This window comes from Nilaparvata lugens, chromosome 5, assembly GCF_014356525.2.
Source record: "Nilaparvata lugens isolate BPH chromosome 5, ASM1435652v1, whole genome shotgun sequence".
NCBI classification, from domain to species: Eukaryota; Metazoa; Arthropoda; class Insecta; order Hemiptera; family Delphacidae; genus Nilaparvata; species Nilaparvata lugens.
In genome coordinates this window covers 70,751,285-70,773,800 of record NC_052508.1, presented here as the reverse complement: position 1 = coordinate 70,773,800, position 22,516 = coordinate 70,751,285, and the positions used below count along the sequence as shown (strand labels likewise).

Here is a 22,516-nt window from a genome sequence, read left to right as displayed (position 1 = left end):
GATGTATTCATTGATAAATTTATTGAAAAATTGAATACTTTATTGAAATATCCCGTCTCAATTGTTCATTATTATAGTAATTTGTGTAATGATGATGATGATGATAATTATTATTATTATATTATAATGATAGCATAACAATTATCGGAGGTGTTCAGATGATGGAATAATAATTGGGCGATCTTTAATGAGAGCCAGAAAATCACTAGTTTGAATAAGGAACGACGTTTTTTATAGACTCATATTTGTGGAAAACGAATGAATGCTCAGCCCCATCACAAGCGTAAAAAAATCTGGTGTGGTGCACTCACACAACTTTCCTTGCCGTTATGAAAATTAATCACCTGACGCTAGTGTTCCCGCGCATCTCAAGTCTACTATTCAAAGATTTGAGCCAGCTGGTGAAAGGGCAATAATAAAGACACACATGAGATTTGCTATCTCTACATAGTGAATGATTTAATAGAATCAACAATAATTTGCAATTGAATAATAACATTTTCTCGAATTAAAAGCTTATTTTCAATTTTAGGTGAAAATGTTACTGAACATTAATTGTAGAGATTTTCATGCTCAATCTACTCCACTTGATTTTTTTTGTTTCAATTGTATCTGAAGCCTGATAATTGGGAATCTATCTGCATTGATGAGGCGGAGCTCCTGAAATTTTTACAGATATGGGACTTGTGGCAGTTGATAGAGCTTATCGATGACGTATAGAAATTTAGAAATTGGGGAACCTTAATTTTTTTCGGAAAGCAATACTTTCCTTACCTATGGTAATAGGGCAAGGAAAGTAAAAATATTTGTAAAGCTCAGTCTACCGATATCGGCGATATGTCATTCAATACGCGATTCGAAATACGTGGAGTTGAAGATTCTTTTTGAATTTTGTGAAATTAACAACTACAAGATCGACCTAAACTACTTCGGCCTATGTGTAACCTTATCTGAATTTTGGAGAGGAATAGCACAAGGTTACCTTATTTTTTCTCTCCCTATCATTTTGATGATGTATACTTATTGTATGAATCAATAAATAATAAAGAAAGATGGGAAAATCACAGGATATCATGGTATCCATTTGGATGGATAATCCACAATACATAAGTTGAGTAACAATATAAGAGTAAGGGACATACAGTATTAAAAACTGATAATTCTTTGAAAATTACACGTTTAGCTTTACTGTCAGTTATTGCTGGAAACCCAATGCAGGTGTCAAATAATAGCTTACTACTGTAATGAGTCTACCACACTGCAAAAAAAGAATTGAACTGAATCTTTGCAGGTATAAATATATTATGAACTTTCAAATTTTCTGACCCAGAATCAATCGTTGGAAATTTACGCTAGACAATGGAGACGATGTTGTGAAATTTCTTCATAATAACTTAAATTTGAAATGAAAATTAAATTGCCAGTTCCATTTTAAACTAGCCAAACTAGTGTCAATGCACTCAAGGCATCATCATCAGTGGTATTTTTGGAAATATGCATCTCTAATTTTATCTGATCTTTGGAGTAAAAATGTCTCTATATCTATAATACATTTTAATATGAAAGATAATTATAAAATCCACCGTGTTTTGGAGGAGACGATAAGCCGTCGGTCCCGTCTACCTAAAGAGTAGTCGTCATCTCTCATCATCGTCCCTCTCACTCATTACCCACGCACAAGCCTAAGAGCTTATGTGGGCATCACCCTCAGTATTATTATTAAAAATAACAACTTGAATTATTTTACCAAGTAGGTTACATTTCATGAATCATGTATGCTAATAATTACAAAATACTGTTTTCCTTTCCCTAAGTTTGCAGGAACCAAGCGAAGGAGATCCACCGCAGGGAGTGATTATCACAGAGCTGGCATCAGACGACCAGCCACCGGACACATCCGAAGTGAACCTCGGATTCGTAGAGGTGCCGGCTGGCGAATTGCCGAACGGAGAATTGCTAGGCACCCCGAGAGACGCGCTAGAAAGGGAGATCGAAGGGTCGCCTCCACCGTCTGCCCTGCCTGAAAGCCACATCCAGCCGCAAGCTGTTCCTTATCCGTTTGTCAATCTGACCGAAATGAACCACGACGAAACCACGAGTGATCAAGAGAAAGATGAAGAGAGTGCAGAAACACAGGATGAAACAAGAGCTGAGTCACCTGCCTACGAAGAAATTAACGTGGAATCCAGTAATGACAACGCAAGTATTTCGGAGCTAAACAATAATGAGACGATCAAGGATGAGGCAGCTACAAATGAAGATGACGTCACCCAGGAAACCGACAACGTGGAAACTGGTGGTGATGATGAAAATACCCCAAGTCCTCCACAAGATGAAGAGCCTACTGAGGAAGAGCCTGCAAACAATGATGATACCGAACAGAAAGATGAGAATGATGATAGCGAACAAAAAGATGAGAATGATGATAGTGAACAGAAAGATGAGAATGATGAAGAAAAAGAAGAAGATGGCGAAGAAAAGAAGGATGAGGAAGATGATGGTACAGAAAAGGATGTTGAAGATAGATGAAGATGAAGATCGTGGAACTCTGAGGCTTAGCGAAAAATTTGTTGAGATACAATGTGATTTAACCAGAAATATGTGTGATAATATCACAAATTTTAAATTTCTCAAATCTTTTTTCATAACATTTCCACTGCCTGTACTGATGACTTAAGAGTAGAAGCCTCTACTATCAAACTCAAACCTTAAATTCTTATTTAAATTAACATATTTTTGTAGTTTCCTTTCCAAAATGATTGAGTTGTGCTGTAGGAAATTATATTTTAGAGTTTTTTTGTTTTTTTTTTGAAAAACACTTCACTTATATGGGATGCTTTATTCAAATTAATAAAAACAATATAAAACTTGTAGTACCCTTTTATCAAACATTTGAAGTTCTTAAAATGTTTTAATAAAAGGGTACTACAAGTTTTATATTTGTTTTTATTTATTTTTTTTATTATTGAATGAAAAAGACTAAGAAATTGTCAAAAACCACAGATTTATTGATACTTAGAAACCGGTCTTTCTAAGTAGGCCTATCAATAAATCTGTGGTTTTTGACAATTTCTTAGTCTTTTTCATTCAATATGAATAATTACCACAATATCAACTTCTCAACTACACAAAAAAAATTATTATTGATTTATGATAGGATAGGCAATATACTTTTAGCAGTGGAATCGAAAATAAATGAATCTGAAGTTTAAAATGGGTTTCAAACAAGTTCCATAATTTTGAAGATACTTTTTTGTTTTGCTGGAATACGCAAAATTTAATTGTATTACTAGGAAATAAATTATTGTACTAACTTGCTCTTGTTCCTTACATGAAGCAATATTAATTTCCCAATTTTATCTCAGAAATATTAATTTGAAAATACTTACTTTATTTGGCTCTCTGGCTCTACAGTCCTTGGTGGACCTTGGCCTCCTCAACACAACGCCTCCATTCGTCTCTTCACTGGGATTTTTGCCGCCAGTTGTTCGATACGCCCAGCACACGCAGATCGCACCAATCACGTGATTCATCCATCTCGTTCTCGGCCTTCCTCTCTTTCTCGTCACCATCATTTTTCCATCCAGCTGTCTAAGTGCCGGTTTCACAACAGCCGGTTAAATTTTAACCGTGATTAATTCCACGAGAACCAATCAGAGAAGCCGTTTTTTCTGAAGGCATTCTCTGATTGGTTCTATTATTCATTATTCTATTATTTAATTATTAATTATTCACAGTTAAAATTTAACCGGCTGTTGTGCAAACGGGCAAGTGGCGCTCTTTCCATATTCATTCTCACCACATGCCCCAGCCATCCTTTCCTTCTTGCCTTGAATTTGAAAATACCCAGACAAGAAAGAAAGGAATCTTTGTGGAACCTACAGTTAAGTAGAATTCCAAATCTATAATCAATACCTTTCACATTATTTACCTCAAAACACTCACCTATATAGGCTGACAACAAAAGCCGAGCAGATCATAATTATTGCAATAAATTATTTTGCCATGTTTGTAATGGCATTAGTAGCCGAAACATGTCGTGACAAAATATTTTAAAAGGGTACTCAAATTTATATTTCTATTTATTGTGACGGATCGTTCCAGTGGCTACTCAAGAAAAAACTAATCCTTTAAATCATATTGTGAAAATCAAGGCAGAGGCAGCAAACAATCTCGAAATATAATAGTTATCAACATTACCGCTAACTGATAACAGTATCAAATTGAATCAGTCTCTTCCAGTAAACCAATTGAGTTCATATTGCTTATTATATTATTTATTCTATTAATTTGTTCTATTATTGATTCTGTACTCGAACCCCTTTTCAGAGATTATATTTATTTGATAAAATATTCATTATCAATTCTGATAGCGGTAAGAGGCACAATTGTGATTTGTGATCTCTATCTTTGTTCGGGTTGCATTGGCTCTTTATCAGAACAACAACCAGGTAATAATTTTAAGATCGCTTTATTTAAGCTCAATATTACTGGAACACTCCAATCCTACATCTGGGATAAACTACAGATTTCTCAACCAATTAAATAAATTCTCAGGTCTGATATTATACAGAGGGGCATATATTCATATACCCGTAAAAGTGAGCACTTTCATAAGATTATCTATTTTTTGTGTGGTCCATGCCCTCCCTGGAGCTAGGTCCGCCACACATGACACTTCAACGTGGGACAGGATCACCACATTATTTATACAATTAATTATTGATAGGAAATGGTTTCTCAATAAAAATGATTCTGTGTTCATTCAGAAATAACTCACTACTAATGGCATTTACACATTTTGAGCTCAAATAATTTTTATTCTTTATCCATCAATGTTAAATTAAAACTATTCGCATATTGTAAATTATTATTATTATAGTGATTGATTTTTTTCAAACATTTGTTGATATTTGTCTCTTCATCTTTAGAGCTACTTCTGAATATAAATAAACATCTAAATCTAAGTACCCTTTTTAAAATTATTGTTCGTTTAGATATGTCTTGGCTGTATAATGCCATTATCAAGAGATTGGAAAATAAATAATTTTTTTATTAATTCTCCAATCACTTCAAAATGGCATAATATAGATAGCCGAAACATGTCGTTTAAATAATTTTAAAAAGAATACTTAGAGTTATATGTTTATTTATATTTGTAGATATTTATATAGAAATAATTTATATAACATGATTCAATTTGCTGATTTGTGATAGTCTATCTAGAGTAATATATTCAAGCTTTAACTGTACTATGCAATTATATTGTGTTTAGTGTGTAGGAGATTGTGTAGAATATGAATGGATGTGATAGTAAACGATATTAAATAATGATGGTTGCACAAAACTGATTCTCTTACTCATTTTTTGTATTTTTATAAGTACCGTATTTCATTGATAATCTGTAATCTAAAAAAGGTAGCAACAGTGACCTTAAAAAATGAACATTTGTTGTGATACCATATTCATTTCTGCTTGTGAATAAGAATGATTCTATAAATTGATCTCCTATTAGTATAGCCTTATGAAATGCTTCTCAATTTCTTTTTACTATCAATCTTTTTGGCGAAATAATTAATTTTTTCAATATTTAAGACAAATAGAATAGTAATAAACAATTTATACATTAGTTATTTAGTATTTGTGTGTTGTAAATAATTCTGCCTGATATTATCAATGATTGTGAGCGTTATTGTAATTTTTCCCACTATATTATAATATTATGATAGGCCTACCTATATCTATTCATTTAAAATAAATTTCAGCATGTATGTATTCATAAACTTGTGTAACAAATTATTATTGTGATTTTTCAATAAAAATAAAAAATTAAAATTATAAAATATTTTATCTTTCCAATTTCATTGGTAGTAGTATTATTGTTAGTATTGAATAGTCCATTGTGCATCTATTTGTTACAAATTCTAAGCATTTTTTTCAATTAAGGAGAGGATCAAAAGTATTGATTAGGATATAAACCTAAACAATATAATTCAATGATGCTCTTCAGAGAACTATCAATATTACCAGTGAGACATTCTTTTCTATTCAAAGCAATGCTGGATTTAGCTGAAAATAATTTTGATGTCCAACAGATGAAAGAAAGAATATACCTCAGGAATTCACAGGACATTAACCTCACAAAACCAAGATTAGAACGTTCCAGACGACACTTCAAATACATAGCTATAAGAATACTCAATTCACTTCCAGTAACAACAAGGAAAATAACGTCACGTCAGCTATTTAGAAAAGAAATCAAGAAATTCATACGCGAATGATTTTTTTACCAAATTGATATAGGTCTAAATTTAGTATAATTTACATATTACACGGCATGAACACTGCAACAATTAAAGATCATTGAACTCACAAATCCCATCCGGTATGCGTAAACAGTAAGACAGTATTAAATTTTAATCACTGTCTCTTTCTTCAAAAACGCGTATTCATTTATGGTCTAATTACACCAGCACTTTGAAAAAAACGAACCGTTAACTATGAATTAAATTGAACTAAATATGAAAGAAACAGCAACCACTCCGTACATAATTTCAAGTTTTGTGTATGTGTGCAAGAATGATTAAATTTACATATTGAAATAAATCAATATAATATCATATTCAATATTATTATGTTCTTCATGATATAATATTTAAATTTGTATTTTATTATATATATTCAAGTGTCCCCACACAGGGTAGCCTATAGGGAACACATATTAGAAATTGGGAAACAATATTGTATTTGCTTTTTGGGATGTATTTGTTTGTCTATTTATTTTTTTTAATAAAGAATTTGAATTTTTGAATTTGAATTGAAGGAAGATTCATGAGTTAAAATATTATGTTGCACTCAATATAATAAGCTACAATAGAATCGGTACAAAAAAAACGAACAGCAAAATGTAACTTGTATCTGGCAGAAGCTGAAAACCTCAAATTGTTTTAAATTATGATTATTACAGTGCGTATTTATTATCCATTCATACAGGACTTAAAGTGAGGTTCACGTTATAATGGCAGTGTTTGATTAGCATTAATATCACTATCCTTGTCTATTATTCAACAAATCGAATAGAGCTATCTCTTTATCGCTTTGCTCTGTTGCCAGATCGTCTTTCAACAATGTAGAATTGATAACTAATTAACAAAATATTTCATCTCAATTATGAAATTATTGAAAAATATATTTCTTGCATATTTTTTCAAACGAGAATGAACAGTTAATAAATATTACATCAATAAACCGGTATCAGCTACTGTCATTAAATGCATTGACAAGACAGAAGATCGACAACGTTGTTCACCTATCTTTCTCCACTGTCATTATAACGTGGGCCTCACTATAAAGGTGCGTACAGATATACGCGCCGCGAACATGAGCAATTCACTTTTAATCAGCTGATGCCAAGCTTTTTACATCTGTATCTTACCGTTTCTGTAAAAATACAGATATAGTCAGCTGAAAAGTGAATTGCTCATGTTCACGGCGCGTATATCTGTACGCACCTTATTATAGTACCGGTATGTACAATTCATCAATATAAATAATAATAATAATTATTATTATTAATTAATATCAGATTTGCTTGCCCTTCTTGAACTTGAAACTTATCAACCACACCATAATCAAGAGCAGGTATGATTAAAATATCATGAATATATTATTTATTCATCCAATAGTGCAATAATTTGTGCCACAGTCCAGGAGAGCTTGAAATTAAATTTTTATAGGTAGCATAATTATATTATAATAAGAAGGGGTAGCCAGTTACCTTTGAGTTCAACAGTTTAAACAACAGTATAATTTTCAATGGTGTTCGAGACACACAGCTGAATAGATAAGGCTCAACAGGAGGCTGGACTAACTAAACCAGACCAGAGTTATAGCAGGTATAATTTTCTTAACTTTTTTATAGTTATAAATTCAGCACGATTCCCAAACAATACCGTTGCAATCTAACTTTTTATGATAACAATAATAAGGAAAGGAAATGTAGAAAATAATAATGATTAAAAAAACATTAGAAAACTAAAAACCTGGTGTGGTACACTCACACAACTTTCCTTGCTCATTGATCTATAAGCCTCATTCTTAAACGAGGATAATCTAGGGGAATAACATTATGCCGATTGACGGCTAAATAATTTTATTAAAACTACGATTACACTATTGTTATTGTTTTCACTGTACATTTTCCTTTGTTTGAATTATGAAATCTGAGGATTTTTTTAAAATTTGTCAAAACAGCTAGCTGTTCTACAAATAAAATATCGACGTGTGTTCTTTTAAATAAACTGCTCTACCCACCTACCTCAAGCACGAGAAGGAGGTTACAAAGTAAATTTCTCAAGGATGGGGTGGACCCCCTATTAGTTTCTCAGGGAGGAGACTCATGCTAGTTAATAGAGCTGATATATAACTATACAGGGTATGAATTTGGAAAAACCGGTCAAGTCATTTTTGATAAAATAGTGAAAAACATGGTTTTTTAGTATATATCCGCCATTTTTCTCAAGAATATTACGGAGCTCCTGCAATTTTCCCAGGAATGAGACTCATTTCAGTTGATAGGGCTTAGAAATAGCTATCCATGGTATAAATTTGAAGAAAATCGTTAGAGCCTTTTTCGAAAAAATCTTGGAAAACATGGTTTTTTAGTGATTATCCGCCATTTTTCTCAAGAATATTACGGAGCTCCTGCAATTTTCCCAGAAATGAGATTTATGTCAGTTGATAGGGCTTATAAATAGCTATCTAGGGTATAAATTTGAAGATAATCGTTAGAGTCGTTTTCGAGAAAACCGTGAAAAACATGTTTTTTTTTTAGTCATTATACACCATTTTTTCCGCCATTTTGAATTGAGTTTTATCGAATTTCTTCTTGTCGGATACTCATGGTATAAGGACCTAAAGTTTGAAATGTCAAGTCATTCGGTTAATTAGGAATGGAGTTATCGTGTTCACAGACACACACACACCCACACCACAGACCAACACCCAAAAATCATGTTTTTGGACTTAGGGGACCTTGAAACGTATAGAAAACATGAAATTAGGGTACCTTAAATGTTTTTCGAAAAATCGAAAGCAATACTTTCCTTACCTATGTTAATAGGGCAAGGAAAGAAAAAAAGGTAAGGAAAGTAAAAAAGAACATTTAAAAAATTCTATGGATAATTTGGCTACTATTGCATTAGGGGAATATTATTTTGCATGAGCTACTATTGCATGAGCGGGAACGCGCCACCTTAGTCCTCCGACACACCCAGAACCTGACAGGAGTGGACAGCGACTATCTCATCCATCGACACCGTACGCCAGCGACAGGGAAAGACTGTTTTGAAAGAGTCTCGAATTGGCGTGTGCGTTAGGCGCCAAAACCGGACACTTTTACATTCGTACAGACACGACAAAGTCAGACACATCGAATCTCTGACACTTCCAAAAGGTATACTTCTTGGACGGACTGTACTACGCAGAGCTGTCTGGGTTTTCAAACAATGGTTATTGTTCTGATGGATCCCCACATGTAGGCTATTCTTAACAAGACCATTGAAAATTTATTTCTGAAACCTATCACTCTTTTCTATCCCTCTTCGTAGTAATATCAGGCGATGACTTATCTTGTAACTGTATAATTCGTTATATAAATCATTCCTATTTTGTGCAGTTGTCTCTCTTTTCTGCAGTTATTTGGAGCTTGAATAATATAACTATTAGTAAATTTCTTGACAAAACAAAAATAACTTCACTTAATAGTTCAATAGTCAAGATTAGTGAGTACACTGAAACTTCTCGATAACTCTATAATTCGTAGTTTTGCCATCAAAAACACTGTAACTAGTATTCCTATAACGATAAATACACTAGTATGCCATAGTAACTGATAACTTCGCTGAATTCAGCTGATTAATATACGAAACTTACATCAACTCGCTTTCTTTAATGTCTGTCTGCCTGTCTAGGTATTGTTTGTTTTCAACATAGCCTACCCACATGTATTAGTTAATACAACTTGTGATAGCAATACATTTAACGTTATAGTAATTGTTATTATTAGTTTAGGGATTTTGAATTCTGATTGTGAATTATTCACCCATACCGAGTGAACTTTAAAGTTCTATGGATTCAAATATAATAATATAACTAGAGACACCCTTGGTTGAAGAACTCGCTCATGAACGGTTATATTGATCTCTGAAATCTTTTACAAGTATGTCAAATTAATATTTAACAATATTTTCTAATATCCATTCATACAGGCTATATCATGAATTAATTATGGGATCAGTATCCATGATATATTTTTTCGTATTTTATTTTATCAGCCTCGATATTGCAGAGCTTGATATATAATTCGTCACCCTCCAAAATTCGTATTAAATGCTTGGTCCCGTAAGCTACAAATTATAGTGGTTCTACTGTGTTGAATGTAGTCTACTGGGGGGTTAATATACTCGAACATTGAGAATTTTGAATATAATAAAATTTTTCAGTATTGTTTTTCATTTCGAATGTCATTTTCAATACTGGAAGATATACAGTTATCGTTTCCCAAAAAAGCGGGAAAATGTTATTTTTTCATGATAATATTTTGATGATTGATTTTTCTACTTTTCAACGACGGGATTTGCTTTTGTCAGTATATGTACGTTGGCATGTTTGTAGATTAGCTTTTGATGATTACAGCTTGGTACTGCTCTCAGTTTCATTCATAACAGGTAATATTGTCATCGTCAATAAACGCCAATCAGTCATTGGCCGTTTCAACACTTACCGATTTCTCGTCACGGTACCGGTTTCTTTTTTCCGATGTCCGAAGGGCTAATTGGGGTGACATATTGACAATGAGATCTGTTAAACAATGAGATCTTATAAACTTTATAACTACTGTACAAGCTCTACTGTTCACAGAACTACTAGCTACAAGTATTCAACTACAGAAGTCGGAAATAGACATTTCATTTTACTTATGGTAGACACCCACCCTTATCTATCTACTTCACGTCTATGAATATAACAATATCAAAGGATAGAGTTGAAAGTACAAAGGCATAGAGATGGAAATTTAGAAGTAGATGATTTGTTATAATTCAATTACCCAGGTGTATTAAAACTGACTACTTTAGCATTTACCTGATTACCGCAATCATTATGTTACAAATTCAAATTTGCGTTGCGTTGCTGACACTCGGCTGCTCTCTGCAACTATTTTCTCGAATCATGCAATAACTTTAAAACATGACGTCAACAAACTTGGTGACTCAACACATCTGTCTCGTTTTCAACTGACAATGGCAAACTCTCTCGATCAGCTGTTTTCAACTGACGATGAAAAACTCTCTTGATCAACTGTATTCAACTGACGACGGAAAACTCTCTCAGTCAGCTGCTACTCGGTTGATGAATATTATTACCTGATCATTTTTAAGTTCCCTCAGTGAGTTATCCTAAACATGAGTCCTAATTAAAATGATGATTTTCGTATCACAAACTCACTATATTTCAAACTATATACTATGTTTCAAACTTAATCAAAACCGTTAAAGCCGTTTTCGATTTCCATCAGACATACTGACAAACAAACTAACAAACAGAAATGGAATACCTACGATGGTAAATACGTCTATAGTAACATCCATATGGGAACGTCTGTTATAGTAGACTGCATAAAACTAATCCGATGTTAGTTGGAAGAGCTGAGTACCTCCTCACCCCTTACCATAAACTTTGCCAATTCTTCAGGTGTACTGTATTATGAAAATATCAATATTAATTCTTACTTATAATCAGCTGCGGACGAAGTTGATCAAATCTTATTTGGCAACGTTGCATTTACCCTCATGAGACTATTTTCATACGGTCTTGTATATTTAAAATAATGTATAATATAGTGAACAACCAATTCATTTTTAAAGTAATTTATTATAATATATATGGGATGAAAAATAATTGAGAGATTATAAACTACCTAAAACAACTTGGACAACAAAATAAATAACTTAGAATATATTCTTTTAAATTGGTGCAAGTTCCACATCATCCGCCTCTTGCACAACGGCGGTATCACCAATCCTAAAACTCGCAGCCGAGGACCAACTGCTAGAATAAAATAATAATAATAATAATAATGATAATAATAACGAATTAGAATATCCAATGAATTATTATTATTATAAATTTATAACAAATTCCGGCCCGGGCAAGATATGTTTCTCATACCACTCCCGTGTTTCGGTTGGAAACGTTAAACTGCCAGTCCCAGCTGCCTGGAAACAGTCGTTAGGTCATGTCAGAGGCCTTGAAATTGATCAGTCATAAGGGGGACAGTGAAAAGGGGGTCCTAAGCCCCCCTCAAGGATCAGATAAATAATGAAAATGCGGGTCTATCTACACGAATCCTTAGAGTCTCATGAAAATTTAATACTTTTTTTAACAGCAGTAGTATAGTTCCTTCTACAGTATAAACAATGTAGCAAAATTGCCTTGAAAGTATGGGTACAGAGTAATAAAGAATATATTTTTCTCTGTGGTATAGTTTGAATACAGAATGGGTACACTTATTGATCAGAGCACAATAAGTGAGTTATTGAATAAATTTCAATGTGAGAATTAACAAGTTGCAAGATGTCACAGTGAAAGCAAGACAAAGGGCACAATCAGACAATCAAATGTATGTAAAGAGTTGTTGAGAATTATGGGAACAGCTTGATGTATCTTTAGCTTTCTAACTAAAAGTTATTTTCCAATAAGAATATTTTCCCCAATGAAATTGTCATTGTAACAGAAAAATTTATCTTTTTCCATGATTTTTAAGAAATCTGTTTTAGTGTATTCCTACTTTAGGGCCTCTCTGTAGACCTAAATTTCTAATAAATATTTCATGATTGAATTTAATAAGTAATAATGTATAATATGTCTGTATTGATACTTCAACCACATTTATATAAAACTGGAAAAAAATGAAGCATATAATAACATCTTCGAATGTAACGTTTATGGGGAAAAACCCAGGTCCCTCTATCCTTTGGGGGTATTCCTCCCCCCCCCCCAATACCTCTTGGTTTTTGCCCCACCCCTCCCTAGCAGTTTGGTGAAATGGCGCCACTAAAGTTGAATGAAATCAACTTCAATTATTGTATGGTAATTGTATGGCAAGATTACGATACTTATGAGCTCTACTTAGAAATGGATGGTGAAACAAGATAATTGAACTGGAATGTAATAAACAGTGATATTTTTATAATTATATAAAAGAAATTAAGCCATACATTATTACAATCATTGAGAGAAAAACTAATAAGATGCTTATATTATCTTCTCAAATCTTGATACATTAACAATACACGACCGGTAATTCACGAGTAAATACTGATGGGGTCGATTTCAATGAACAAATTATTTAAATGAAATGGTTTATTTAATTATTTAAACGATTTAAATGAAATGGTTGTTTACTTCTAAATGTCTATACTTGAGCATTCTGTTAATTTCGAACAGAGCTCACTTTCACGGGGTTTTCTCAGATGATGCAGCAATCACTGAGGAATCTCCAGCACAGATTTCGATAATCCAGGAGAGAGTCATCTAAAATTAAAACTATAAGTGCAATATTGCTAAATTATTATTACCAATTAATAGTGTTTTCCAGAAAATTACTAATCCCATAAATGTCTGTTAATTAAATGATAAGTTATGGAGTTCCAAATATTATAATATTTTCGCATTCCCATCTTTCTTTTTTCATATTTTAAATCGCTTCATTTGGGTCACTCGTTGTTTAGTCGAATATAGTATTTAATAGTATTAAATACTCTGGCAAGTTCACTTCTGGGTCACTCGTTGTTTAGTCGAATATAGTATTTAATACACTGGCAAGTCTCAAACAAAAGGAGACATGTCGAGATGCCTTCCGTCATCTCGGCATCATGACGGTGACCAACATCTACAATATCATGGAAGTCATCACCCATGTTAGCCGACTAAATCTCCAAAGAGGCACAGATGTTCATAAATACGTCACTCGGCAGGCAGACAACTATGTACTCCCAAGGCACAGGACTGCAATCTTCGAAGAGAAACCTTCATACGTGGGCAGAAAACTGTGGAATCATCTACCGGAGAAGATAAAGAGGCTGGATTGTGTGACATTGAAAAAAAGACTTAGTGAGTTTCTCAAAGGAAGGCCCATGTACGAACTATGTGAATTTCTTGAAACAGGAGACAGACTGGCAGTGAACAAAAATATAATTGTGAATACAAACAATTCAAATACATTTAATTATAGATATATATTTTTTATTCTTGACAACAATTGCTATTCTTGAAGAATATGTAATAAAGAATTTTGACTATTGACTATTATTCAGGTATATAGCTATCACATAAATCTCTCTTAGCAGCGACTACATAAACGCTTAACATAGGTTGCTAGGGAACGATAATAATAAGAATGTGATGGATAATCTATCCGGTTCTAGGCGAGCAATATTTCTGTATCACAGATATCCAAAAACTTCAACACTAAAATGTGAATATCTTTGAAACGGTGGTTTGATACATTGATGAGCGATTTCCACCATTCATTGTCTCTTGAAATTCTTTATTTGAATCTTGTATTAAACCTTCCCAAAGAAAATGTTTAATCCAATGTGGCGGAACGAAGATGGCAGACCTAAATTATGAAGCTACCTACAGATTTTTTTTAATTTGAATAGGAATCCCAGTGGAGCCCACTGTCAAATTATCTTGGGAAAAGGAACATCAAACTGTTTTCCTATTAATATTACGCTGTAGGCCTACGTGAATCCATAGAACTTCATATGTTTCTCCGTATAGGTAGATGATTCAGAATCAAAATTCAAAGTTTGTCAAATTAATAATACCAACGACAAAGCAACTGCCATCACAATTTGTATCATTAATATTACGCGTATACTACTGAAAGATAATAGTCAGGCAGACACTCAGGAGCAAGTTATTTTGTCTCATGTAGTACTTTCAATGTTACTTTTATATCCTGAAAAAGGACGAAGAAGTGAGTAAAATATTTTGTTGTTCAACGAACTTGATCTGTAAAAAGGTTCGAAGAGTGCGTGTTCAAAATTTGAAGCTGATCGATCAACTCTTTCTGAAGTTATTGTAGTGCATTCAAACAAACAAGCAAACCCACAGACTGGCATCAACTTTGAACTTGAGTAAAAAGTAAGAACTTGCTAGCTCTCGTTCAACAAATATTATTGAGAGAACAACGGGCGGTATTATCAAGTTGGGAGCACCTAACTTGAAGGAGTCAAATTATTTCAGTGTAGGGGATTGAGTATTTTACAAGAGAGTGTGTTTCTGAGGGATATAGGCCTATAGTGAGAAAGTGAAGAAGTGAGGATTCAATTGAATTGCAGTTTTAGTTTTTTTGCACGGCCGGCCCTCTCTCACATTCAACCATCAAACTTCCAGTACGATGCTACATTAACTATATTATACAATCCTACTCAGTGGAATGAGGGAATTCACAATATTACAAGCAAGAGTTGAATATTATTGACACAAAAAAAATTACAAATCTAGGCATGGGAAAGTCAAATTCAAGATAGGTTGAAGATAATACGTCTGAAGCATTCTATGAAATAATAACAAAACCCTGAGGGGTTTTGAAGAAAGGAGAACATTAGCACACAACCGGGTAAGAGAGAGAGAGTGTGTGTGTGAGACAGAGTGAGAGCGAGAGCGAAAGGCGCAGGAGTGATAGAGAGAGGGTAAGGGAGGGGGTGAGAGAGAGCGAGGAGGAGAGCGAGAGGGAGAATGAGAGAGTAAGCAATAGAACTAAAATAATAAGGTTGAGATAAGAGACAATGTCACGCAGGAGTATTGTCTAACGGTGGTGACACACACACTTCTACAGTCACTCTAAGTTATAAACAGAATATTTCAAAGAAAGTACAGTCTGTGCCAAAATTGAAACCAGTTTACTTCCAAGATATTCTGACATAGGCGTCAAAAACAGATAGCGACAACCAGAGACTGTTTTCCAGGTAGAGAAATTAGTCACGGACTCGCCCCGCCAAAACAAGACACTTCTTTTTCAGCACAAGAACGACAAAACTAGCCACCGCCAAAACAAGACTGATTTTTAGTGCTAGGATGGATGTGTCTGACTTTGACGGTGGTGTATCTTGACATCGCCCCTGCATTAGTCATTGATAAATGCTACCTCCAGTTGTTAGCTATTCAGCTCGATGGTTAAAATGAGATCAAACACTCCCCATGTATTATTAAAATGTATGAATTCAGGGCTACTTTCTTGTATTTATAAAATAGAATTATAGGACCTACCCTTTGAAATAAATAAAATAATTATATTTTATTCTCAATCTATTATTTTATTAATTTCAAAGGGTACTATTATATTCTATTTCATAAACTCTCCATGTAATTTTCGTGTAATCAGCTGATGAATTATCAAATTAATAGCTTAGCCTGGCTCAGCTTGCAAACTCTCCAATAATGTAAAATGCATGAAGAAAATGAGTCATTCTACGTTTGTAGACAAAATAAAAAAAAATTTATTAATAGTCTATAATATAACAATAAGTAATAATTCATCATTTCTTAATAAAGTATGCGTGTCAAATAGTCAGATACGGTATTATAATATTTATAGTTACATTGTTCGGTTATTCTTCTGCAATATTTTTATTTAAAAAATAATAAATGTTTTTCTCTTGAATAAATTAGTTTCGTTTAGCCATTATCAATTCAGATTATTCAAGTTATAATAAATAATAGTATTGAAGTTGATTTGTTTGTTAAAAAGTTTGCATGATAATATATTATTCTAATCATAGATTATTTTTCCGAAAGATGTACGATAGTGTAGCCAGACCCAATACTTCAGCTCAGTCTTCATTGTTGAATTTTTTCACAGCCCCTTTATTCTTGGTTATGGTCCAGTTGTACATCAGCAGTAGCTAAGCATTGCCGACAAGAAGAATAATCAAATCCGATGCTGCATCTCTGCAACAATTAATTTATCATTTTATCATCGATAGTCTAATAAGATAAAGAGTTCTTTATTAATCAACAAATTGAAAATATTTCTCCAATATTTGCTGGTGAGTTCATTGATTCAATTTCATAATTTGTGTGATTATCAAATTTATCAAGTTAATGCCATTTACCTTGCCTATTGTAGCCTAGAGATATCCATCAAATCTGTTGATTTTCTACAGTCATCACAAGCAGTAGAACAGAGAAAATAATAGATGAGAGTTGATGAAATTCTTTCAAAATTGAACCTATATTATTTTTATAGATAATTTGTAATCAATATCCAACAATACAAATGCCATTGAATACGTTAACTGATTTTATTTTACTCATCGTACAGAGTTGATGAAAATTAAGGAAATAGCTTAATATATTTTGCTTTTTAAGGATTAGCCTATAGTCCAGGCAATGAATGCTCTATTAGGGGTATAGAGAAAAAAAATTTAAAGACAATTTTTCACCCACCCTGCAGTTCTGTTAAGGGTAGTGAAGAGATGGACATAACGAAAAAATTCACCTGTAACTCTGTAGGCTACTCAGGGGATGGTTGTGATACAAAGGTACAACTTTTTTAAGTCCATGGTTTCTTGCATATATCTCAAAAACTTTGCGTCTTATGGACATGGCTATTCCATACAACATTAAAGCTTGCATAATTTACAACAATAATTCTTACAACTTCTCTTATATTCCCATAGTTTTTTTTGAGATTATATTCCCATAGTTTTTTTTGAGAGAGATATCCTCTTGAAGGTGTGAATGGCATTTTTGAAAGAATACATTCACCCCACATTTTCTGCTTTTTTGACTCTGCAGCTTTGTTGAAAGTAGTTGGGAGGTGAAAATATCAAAAGTCCCCATTACTAACCCACATTTGCTGAAGGGATAAGGGTGTTTCAAAAGTAACATTTTTTAATTTTTTGCTTACACGCTTTATCTTGGTAACAATGCGTTCCACCAACATGACTAACCAAACAAAAACGAAGATTGAGTTAACAAGTTAGTTACTAGTAGAGGTTTGTAATATCCCGAACAGTTTTTTTCTCTTAAATGTGTGAAATATTCAAAGTAACACTTTTTGATCCAATGTTTTTCTCTTTCAAAGCTTATATAATTTTCAATAATGCATCGTAAAATTTAATGTAGATTGTAAAGGTGCGTACAGACTTTCGCTCTGCTCCGCAACCGAACGTCACTCCAGCAGAGCGATTGATGATCGACCGGGGAGCAACAGTGGTTCGACCGGGGAACGCGAGAAGATCTAACATCTTCCGTAACGTTCATGATGGGTGCGTGGGCAGAGCGACTGTGGTTCGATGGAGGAACGAGGGCGGTACGAGGGCGGAGCGGGCTCGGTGCGGGTTGGAATCGCGTATATGTGTACGCAGCTTTAGATTGTAGAGTATTGAATTGTCTTTGATTTGATGAATGATTTCAAATTTTCCTTTCATCGTTATAGCAGCTTTACTGTAGAGAGTGAAATCTTAAATTTATCAATAATTTATCATTTGAATAATTAAATTTGAGGGAAATATCTGGAACACAATTTTCAACTTTGCAGCTCAATTGGGACTAGTTAAAAGGTGAACATAGCAAAAGTGTGGATTTCCAACCCACGTGCTAAATGTGTGGAGCCGCTAAGTTGACAGTTGTTGCAACATTGAAAATGTAAATGCTGCATTGCTAATTCTTGATAAATTCAGAGACTGTGATGCAATTTCAAGTTTTGCAAATTTAAAAAATCACGACTATCGATTTTTTTTTCAAGGGAAATAATATGTAGGCCTACTCTCTATTATGATGAGTGAGTTGAATGAAGACATATTTTATTGTTGAAAATTCAAGATTTATAAGTTATTCATTTCATCAAAAATCGTCAATACAGTACCATACTTAAAAAATCTGGTGTGGTGCACTCACTCAACTTTCCTTGCCGTTATGAAAATTGATCAACTGACGCTAGTGTTCCCGCGCATCTCAAGTCTACTTTTCTAAGATCTGAGCCAGCTGGTGACAGGACAATAGCGCTGCAGACACACGAAGTCTGCTATCTCTTCATAGTGAATGATCTAATAGATAATAGAATCAACAGTTTGCAATTGAATAATCTTATTTTCTCGAATTTCGAGCTTATTTTCAATTTTAGGTGAAAATGTTACTGAACATTAATTGTAGAGATTTTCATGCTCAATCTTTTCGACTTGAAATTTTCCGTTTAAATTGTATATGAAGCCTGATAATTGGAAATCTAAAATCAAACTTTGCATAGATGGTGCAGTGCTCCTGAAATTTTTACAGATATGAGACTTGTGGCAGTTGATAGAGCTTATCAATAACCTTTCTAGGTATGAATTTGATCAAAATCATTGGAGCCGTTTTCGATAAAATCGCGAAAAACCATGTTTTTGACAACATTTTCGCCATTTCAGCCGCCATCTTGAATTGCATTTGATCGAAAATGTTCGTGTCGGATCCTTATAGTGTAAAGGTGCGTACAGACTTTCGCTCTGCTCCGCAACCGAACGTCACTCCAGCAGAGCGATTGATGATCGACCGGCGAACAAGAGTGGTTCGACCGGGGAACGCGAGAAGATCTAACATCTTCCGTAACGTTCATGATGGGTGCGTGGGTGGAGCGACTGTGGTTCGATGGTGGTACGAGGGTGGTACGAGGGAGGAGCGTGCTCGGTGCGGGTTGGAAGCGCGAATATGTGTACGCAGCTTAAGGAACTTACCATCTAAATTTCAAGTCATTCCGTTAATTGGGAGATGAGATATCGTGTACACAGACCCACATACACTCATACACACACACACACACACACACACACACACACACACACACACACACCACACACACACACACACACACACACACACACACACACACACACACACACAGACCAATACCCAAAAACCACTTTTTTGGACTCAGGGGACCTTGAAGTTGAAACGTATAGAAATTTAGAAATTTGGGTACCTTAATATTTTTCGGAAAGCAATACTTTCCTTACCTTTGGTAATATTGCAAGGAAAGTAAAAAATTGGAATGTAAAATACGGTATTACGTGAAATTGATAAATATATTATAGAAGTTTATCATCATCTTTTGATCAGACTCTGTCTTTTGTAAAGCATATTATTATTTTTAAAAATCAAGATAGGAGTTTATAAAATTAATTTCATATGATTTTCTCTAGACATTTTATTTTTTCCAGGAAGTCGCTAATTTTCAAAAATCAGAGATGCCTTCCAGTAATGCCGGAGAATGTAGTAGTATGAATAATTCATATGAATGTGGGGGAGGAGATGGGTACGAGGAGAGATTCACGCGTCTTTTCAACGGCAGCATTGAGAATGACTGTGAGTTCATAGTGGGTCCTCAAAAGACTTCTATAAAAGGCCATAAGCTATTATTTTCCATGGCCAGCGAAGTTTTCCATGCTATGTTCTACAGCCAGCTAAGGGAAAGCTCAACCATAGTTATTGACGACCTAGATGTCAGTGGATTCCAAGGTATGAAACATTTTATTTATACTGGTAACGTGGATTTCACATCCGCTCTGCAAGCTTGTTCCACATTTGTTGCGGCTCGAAAGTATCTCATCACTCAACTTAAGGAAAAAAGCATTGAGTTTATATTGAAGCAAAATATCTCTCCCTTGGAAGTACTGGAGTTGTATGAGTTTTGCAAATACAACAATGTCTCGGAAATAGAACAGAAATGTATTCAAAGTATTCAAGAGGAAACTGAGGATGTGGTGAGAAGCAAATATTTTTTGTTGGTTGATGCTCATACAATGGTTGCAATACTGAAACTCCATTCCTTGCATTTACAATCCGAGTTGGAAATTTTCAATCATTTCGAAAGGTGGGCGATCGCTGAAGCTGATCGATTGAACCTATCCAAAGACAAAATTGCATCACATTTCAACTGTTTATTGAAGCACATACGATTTTTGGCCATGAGTTGTGAGGAATTTGCATCAGGACCTGCAAAGTCTAACTTGCTAACACAAGGAGAAAAACTAGCAATTTCGCTAAATCTAATGGATTTTGGATCAGCAACTTACCCAGAGAATTTTTCTTTGATACAGCAAGAACGTGTGTTCAAATCTCCCGATGTGGAGGAGAAAAAATTCAAGCATACATTTTTAGTTTCTCTTGATAAAAAACAGGAGATGTTGGAGGTGGATTTCGATTTCGGTGAGGTAAAATGGATTGTATCTCAGCGAATCTTTAAAGAAAGTCTCTATTTCCAAGTTCAACCAGAGAATCTGGAAAATGAAGACTTTTTGATTCGTTCCAGAATAAAGTTGAGAGTATTATCAAGGATGAAGAAATATGATGATCTATGCTTTGAGAATGAGTGCTTCACCATTTATAATGAGGAAACTGAATCAGCGTCAGGAAATAAATTTGGAATTTCCTCTCCTGTTATTCCATTGAAAAAACTCAAAAATCTACGTTATATGGAAGACAATAAAGTTATTATCGAAGGAACATTTCTTTTAGAAAGTATTGATAACACAGGGGCTGAAATCAACGAGCCTAATGTCAATCAGTGATCACTTTACGACAAACAATACAAATCGAATATTTTCCATACAAATTTATACCCAATGAAAACTTACAGATCTAGCTGATTGATTCCGCAGTTGCATTAGGTCAGTCACTTCAACAGGCTTATCTTTTTGTTGGCAAATGAAATGAGTCAATTAGTAAATCCTTTATTTATTAAGGCTACATTTACTGTATAATTGAGAAACAATCATGATAGGTCGGTATCGGAAAAGTACCATATACTGAGTAATATCAACCATTATTGGATAATTTTGATTAATGAAAATAAGTTTTTTTTCCCCTTATTCTGCTTTGCAAGATATTTTTTGAATTTTTGATCGTTCAATGTTAATTTTGTAACGTATAATGAATTTATTTTCATGATTGGGACTATATATAGGCCTAAGGTATAGATTTGAGATCAATTCTTGAATCTATAATGTTTATCGAATACTATACTACTATACTATTATAATAGTTTAAGTATTCCTGTTCAGCAACAAAATATTTTTTCAAATTGATAAGATCATTACATGTGAACAATTTTTTTGGTTTTTATATTGTTGCATCATTAAACGTTTGTTAGAAATTCAACTAGACTTCCATATTAATTTTCATATGTTTGATTCTATAGTATTATTATATGCTCTTGTAGATGATTAATACAGAACTTTTATTGAATCTACTATAAATATCTTACTCCAAGTTTAAGTTATTTAAAAAAAGCTTTGACGGAACTGATTCATTGGTTTCTTGTTGATAAGTTTAATTTTGTTTAAACTTATTTCTGCTTCAATAATATTTTACTTGAGAAAGGAATCATATTGAGTAAAAACTATTATTCAACTACGAATACGGTACTATAAATCTCTATAGAAATACATTTCTATAAAATATAGTA

General features: G+C 33.6%; 3 protein-coding genes across 4 annotated transcripts in view; all 3 read left to right on the top strand.

Annotated features, from left to right (window-relative positions):
• The window catches only part of LOC120351502 (glutamic acid-rich protein-like), a 44,419-nt gene extending 41,726 nt beyond the window's left edge, over positions 1-2,693 (top strand). The window contains exon 4 of the mRNA XM_039429216.1: positions 1,815-2,693. Within this exon, the coding sequence (XP_039285150.1) occupies positions 1,815-2,529 (715 nt within the window). The 3' untranslated portion in view covers positions 2,530-2,693. The remainder of the gene's footprint in view (positions 1-1,814) is intronic.
• A 5,131-nt stretch (positions 2,694-7,824) lies between these two features.
• On the top strand, positions 7,825-21,798 carry LOC111045526 (BTB/POZ domain-containing protein 2-like). Of its 2 annotated transcripts, none has more exons than XM_039429215.1 (2): positions 7,825-7,895; positions 20,271-21,798. In XM_039429215.1, the coding sequence occupies exon 2, from the start codon at positions 20,298-20,300 to the stop codon at positions 21,618-21,620; it is 1,323 nt and encodes a 440-aa protein (XP_039285149.1). In that variant the 5' UTR covers positions 7,825-7,895; positions 20,271-20,297; the 3' UTR covers positions 21,621-21,798. The 2 variants fall into 2 exon arrangements, with proteins under 2 accessions (XP_039285149.1, XP_039285148.1); XM_039429214.1 differs by lacking the exon at positions 7,825-7,895 and adding an exon at positions 16,676-17,117.
• On the top strand, positions 13,512-16,977 carry LOC120351659. Its single transcript, XM_039429592.1, has 3 exons — positions 13,512-13,806; positions 13,863-14,258; positions 16,957-16,977. Exons 2-3 carry the CDS (start codon positions 13,935-13,937, stop codon positions 16,975-16,977), a joined length of 345 nt encoding a protein of 114 aa, XP_039285526.1. The 5' UTR covers positions 13,512-13,806; positions 13,863-13,934.
• Positions 21,799-22,516: the final 718 nt, after the last annotated feature.